At 33.4% G+C, this 6213-nt stretch overlaps 1 protein-coding gene across 1 annotated transcript; it reads left to right on the top strand.

The window, feature by feature from the left end:
• Nucleotides 1-389: 389 nt before the first annotated feature.
• LOC133182533 (galaxin-like) lies at nt 390-1469 on the top strand. Its single transcript, XM_061317380.1, has 3 exons — nt 390-760; nt 868-1020; nt 1366-1469. Exons 1-3 carry the CDS (start codon nt 433-435, stop codon nt 1467-1469), a joined length of 585 nt encoding a protein of 194 aa, XP_061173364.1. The 5' UTR covers nt 390-432.
• The last annotated feature ends 4744 nt before the right edge of the window (nt 1470-6213 follow it).

The following is a 6213-nucleotide window of genomic DNA, read 5'->3' as shown; positions in this document are numbered from 1 at the left end:
TCAACTTACATGTTTTTACTTTATAGGAGAACTCTTCAACCCAGAAGAGAAAATTTGTTGCAATAATACCCTAGATTATAAGCAGGATAGTGTGTGCTGTGGAAACAAACTGTACAAATTCCCGGCTTACTCCTTCGTCTGTTGCGGAGGAACCATCTTCAATGCAACACAAGGCAAGATTTCTCGTGGTTTTATTTTAAATATTGCATGTATTATGATTCCCTTTTCTAACTGTTTTATTTAACAAAAAAGTGCAATTTACGTTGGGCTCCAGTTGATGTTTAATAATGATGATAAGAATATACATATAATAATAAGTGTTATGACAATGAAAAACACTACTATTCAAATTTATTTTGACAGCATTAATTTAAATTGAACATTTCTTACGAATCTTCTTAAACAGTTTTAAGATGTTGCGGAGATAAAGAAATGTTCGATTCGAGTTCTCAAATATGCTGTGAATATGGCGGGAAATTCAAAGTTGCCCCATCGCAGAACAGAGACTGTTGTCTTGAGAGAGATTACGATTTTAGAGAGGAGCAGTGTATGGATGGCCGTGTTATTGGCTTTGATCAGCACATTTGCGGTACAGAAACGTATAACACATCAGAGAAGACATGCTGCGATGAGACACTGCACGACATTCCTCCCTACCCGTCTGATTGTTGTGGGAGTCAGTTGTATAACAGAATTGAGCAAAAGTGTTGTAAAGGACCTAGGATTCCTGTTCCAAGAAATCGGGAATGTTGCGGCGAAGGTAAGTAGAAAATTAGCAGGAAAACAAAATCGTATTTCCGATAGGTAGTAAATTTTGTGTCAACATGGAAAATTTTCAAACTGAAGTTAAAATTTATTTGATTTTAGGTCATATAAACCCAGATACTCATATGTGCTGCAATAATGTTGGTCACTCAAAAGTTCAGAACACAAAGTGCTGTGGAGTTGAAAGAATCAATGAGCTAGAGGAAGGGTGTTGTAGAGCTAAGTCTTTCAACTTGTCCATCCACCGGTGCTATAGTAAGTTCCCAGGGATAATTATGAATACAACAGATTCAAACAGCATTTTTTGGAAATGGAGATATTTTGAATGATATAAATCACGTGATAATTATGGCTTGAATCTTTTTTATCAAATCAGCGAGGAATATAATTTTTTATAGCTGGAACTGATGAGTGAATCATTTGTTTACTTATCCGTTGATTTAGTATAGGCAAAATTTTATTATCTTGAGAAACATGATCCGACAACAAGCCCAAAGGCTTATGGTTCGTCTTTTAATCAAACATACAAAACTATTTTGCTTTTACTATAAAAACAGAATCTACCAAAGTGTTTGTCAACTTACTTATTTTTACTTTTAGAAGATGAAAACATTATAAATCTGAACCAGACTGAAAATTCTTACCATGGTATGGCAATTGCTGCTTTGTCTCGCTTGATATTTCTGCTTGGAAAATTCTTTTAAGACAATTCTTCGATAAATTCAATGTTTTTTTCTTAGATAACGAAGAGAAATAAATGATTTTTTTTTCTAGAAAATCAAGTTGAAAAAGATGTATCAGGAGAAAAATGGTCTACTCGCTTCAATCTTTGCCGAGTATGTGTACGGAACCACAGACTGTTTTCAAAGAGTATCAAGTCTGGAAAAGAAGATGTCTGCAAGAAATACAGTAATTCTCCCTCTCTCTCTCTCTCTCTTATACCCCCCCCCCCACACACACACACAATCTGGTGATATTGAATGTTCTGTCCTTATGTGAATCATTCTATAGAACGGTTATTTCAGTTTCAATAAAGAAAACTATATTTAACTCCTTTCTGATCGAGAAATTTAAGAATGGTTTAAATAGTTTAAGTATCCTGATGTAATTTATGAGGCGCTTTTTTGTGTTTATTGCTATTAAATGATGTCGCCTATTCGATTAGGTGATATCACCTTTTCATAAAAGTGATATCACTCATTCAAATTGAAAAGATGATATCACTTATTCGAACAGGTGATATCACTCATTCGAACAGGTGATTTCAACTTTTCGAATTGGTGATATTATCCATTCAAAATAAATAGTATTCGAAGGTGACATCACCTATATTCGAATTGAATAGGTAATATCATCTATTTGAATAGGTAATATCGTTTTGAATTGGTGATATCAATTATTTAAATGAGGTTATCTCTATCTGCACTTGTTACAACATTAAAAAATGAATGGTCCCTTCTTCAAGACAATCTAACTTCAATGCAAAGTAAAATTCTTAGCATTGATTCATGAATGGTGATATTGATTTTGTAACCCTTAAACTTATTTGTTAAAAAGCTCATAAAACTTTCTCTGGACTTTTGGAACTTAATTTGATCAAATAAACTGAAGATACATATGAAAAACTAGATTTCGATTGACCCTAAGCTACTTCGGGATGCCCCTTTTCCCTGTTTTATAGTCTGACACAATTTAATATGCCATATGTTAGATCCCTGTGAAGTTATTTATACAATATGTTTTACTTGCAGTCAATTTGCTACATTTTTTGATACTTTCTTGTATTATTATTATTTATGTCAAAAGAGACTGAAATGTTTACTTTTTTGTATCATGTATATAGAGAAAATGTATGCGGTACGTGTATAGATTTGGAACAGTTAAATTGCTCTTTCATACACTGTTCAAATAAGTGATATCACCTATTCAAATTGGTGAAATCACCTATTCATTTTGAATAGGTGATATCATTTATCCGAATAGGTATATCGCGATTTAAAATCAATTAAATATGTGATATCACCACTTCAAATAGGTGATAGAATTATTATATATTATTCGGATAAGTGATATCACGAATTCAAATCAAAACGATGATATCACCAATTCAAGAGCTGAATAGGTGATATCACAAACTGCATATTAGGTGATATTAAATGCCAGTAAATACCAAACGGTCCCTTGTATAAATTTTGAATTTACTAGGTGGAGATAAATGCAAAATTTACAACATAAATTAACTTAAATTTTGCCTTTACCTCCACCTAATAAATTCAAAATTTACAACATGATGTAAGTACGAATTTGCTGAAAAATAATCACTCTTTTTCTTCATAGCATTCAAGGCAGTATTGCGTTCAATGTCACGTGTGGGAAGATTTTGGACTATGCAGGCCCGGCTTACAAAGAACAAGAAGTTAATTAATAATGTCCAGTTAATTATTCCTTGCAAATGTTCACAGCTTAATTTAACAAAGGGTTCTGAATTCTTGCTACTAACTGACAGTGAAGCAACGTTGAATACGCTACGTTTGGGAGACAGTGACCTATTTCTACCTTTTGATGTCAGTGTAGCGAAAGCAGTAGAGGATGAGCAACGAAAATGTTGGAAATCTGACTTCACGTTCTTTGTCAGGGAGATTAAAAGAAGAGCAAGAAAAACTGTAAATACTTTTATTAACAAACTTGTGCGTGCATGATTCAAGTAGTTTTGACAATTTAAATGTTCTTACAAGGGATAAAGAAACAGTCATGCATTCTTTCACATCTAGTGTGGGAAGAATAACGCAAGTTTGTTCTAGAGGAATTCTAGATGCTAGTATTTCTGATTGATTGCTTCCCTTGTACTTGTCTTCAACAGGAAGAAGCAATTACATTTCCTGAAAGGAACCTCCCCCATCCCTTGTGTTTTTAGGGACTTATCTCTCTGTTAGTATTTATATTTTAGAATCTAAAATGCGTCCATGTAACTGAAAGTGGGATTTTTCATAATAAACCTTATCTCATCTGTTTTTGTTGATTTTTTTAAAAAGATCTTTACACTTTCACTGTATGTGTAAAATTGTCAACAACGGGATTATATGCTTCAATGGTAAAATGCTTGAATCTGAAGTATGTGTAATAGTACTATATTTTTATCTTCTACTGTCTTGAATATTATTCCAGTCAATTTAACAAAAATGCAGGCCCAGTGTCGAACTAATTGCAACAGAAATTATTTCGTGATAAATAAAATTCAGTATGTTATTTATATACAAAATAAATGAAGTGAAAAATGAAGAAAGGGTTAAGATGAGGAACATTGATCGATCTCAAAATAAAACTACTAACAATACAAATCTGTGACGAGGGCATAAAACACGGACCCCTGTAAATTCCACAGGTAGGGTCAGATGCCTAGGAGGAGTAAGCATCCCCTGTCGACCGTTTACACCCGCCGTGAGCCGTATGTATTGATCTGGTAGACGGAATTATCATCTTCAAATTTAGCATAAAAAAGAAGGCCTAATATTTGTTATGAAACATGTCAGTCACTTAATTACATAAAGGAATTATAGAAAAAGGGCATAAATCTATTTGTTTGTTTAACGTCCCTTCGAGAATTTTTTTTAATAATTGGATCGTACAATGGAAATCGAAGTTCAGATAGAACTGCAAAATTAGTCGACTTTCTATGCACACCATGAATAATCTTGCAGGATTTAATATGCTGCGTTTCGTTTCAATTTGTTGAACTTTTGTCCATGGTAATATCTTTGTTTTTAAATTTGGAAGCCAAAGGATTAACCCCCCTCCCCCCTCTTCCAATTTCAAAACCATACAAAAGAATAGGAGCAATGGTATGATCAAATATAAAGGTTAATGTTGACAATATATCTTTCCTCTATAATTTTGAGCATGCTTTTAAAGCCTTTTTATATAACTCATTTTGATCAAAGGTAGAGCATGCTTTTAAAGCCTTTTTATATAACTCATTTTGATCAAAGGTAAAAGACCATGAGAAACAGAAGTAAACACCCAAGATAATTGTTTTGATGAAAACAATCAATCAACTTATTTTGTTAGGCATGTTTGATACTATTTGTGAGGTCATTGCTTTTACACTAAATTTGACTACGGAGAACTTAAAATATATACCTGATCAATGCATACTAGCAGATCTCACGGCGGGCGTGACCGGTCGACAGGGGATGCTTACTCCTCCTAGGCACCTGATCCCACCTCTGGATTTTCCAGGGGGTTCTTGTTTTTGCCCTGATCGTGATTCGTTTTGTTTACAGGATTTATGAGATTGATGGCTGTTTGTTGTCTTCACATTTTATATTTGAAAAGATTTTTTTGGACAATTTTTTCCCCAGATTTTTTTTTCATTTTTTCATTATTTTTGTTTTGTCTTGTTAACACTAAGACACCAGTCATTGCCATATTTGTCTAATATATGTCAAGTTTTGATTGCAAACCACTTGAAGTGCTCGATAGTAAGATTAAATCATCAACATACATTAAACGGTGAATTATATGATCATTAACAGTAACAGAATCTATATAGAGACACCCAATATTGTAAAATTTCTGTCCAACTTCTATTTGAAGAAGTTTAATTTTTATCCCAGTATTCATAACAGTATCAACAGCCTTACGAAAATCTACAAAACATGCAATAAAGGTTTTCATTCTTTTCAATGCAATATTTATCAAAAAAAAAAAAAATTAAAATAAACATACGTGTATGTTCTAGCCTACTTGTGCTTGGTAAGGGGGCATATCATTACCGCTATATTTTCAAAATTATCATTACCGCTACATATATACTCAATACAAAAAAAGTTACATACATTACCGCGACATTTAAAAGTTTACATTACCGCTACAATGCCTCTTTCGTTATTCATGGCCGTAGGAACCGGGGGGGGGGGGCACGGGGGGCCGTGCCCCCCCCCAATAATTTTGCCGATATATAGATTACTATAGTAAACATATATAATATATGCTTGTGCCCCCTCAATAAAAGCGTCTGATTACCTTTTTATTATTATTATTATTATTTATTTATTTTTTTTGGCTTTTTGAGGAATTTTGGTAGTTGATGAAGTTTTTTTTTTTTTGTCGGGAAATATTTGGTAGTGCCCCCCCCCCCAACTGTCAACTGAAAAATGTATGGCTGTGCCCCCCCCCCCCCGAAACTGAAATTGCTTCCTGCGGGCCTGGGTTATAGCCAGCGGTTTATGTATGTACAGACTGATTCCAAGTACAACATATACATACATAAGACTGTTTCCCCTGCTCACCACGAGGAGGTGAAAGTAGGACTTTGAGCAGGATGATTTTTTTCAGTTTTTTTTTTTTTTTTTTTTTTTAATTTAAAATCTATTTTATTTTATAAAACATTTTAGATAGTTTTAAAACCGAGCACTGTTCATAGATAAAACACACAGTCTTTACATAATT

Source organism: Saccostrea echinata, unplaced genomic scaffold (assembly GCF_033153115.1).
Source record: "Saccostrea echinata isolate AGI-Se365-2 ecotype Australia unplaced genomic scaffold, CSIRO_AGI_Sech_v1 ptg000009l, whole genome shotgun sequence".
NCBI classification, from domain to species: domain Eukaryota; kingdom Metazoa; phylum Mollusca; class Bivalvia; order Ostreida; family Ostreidae; genus Saccostrea; species Saccostrea echinata.
Note: the sequence above shows the minus strand (reverse complement) of the source record. Positions and strands in the feature narration are given on the sequence as shown.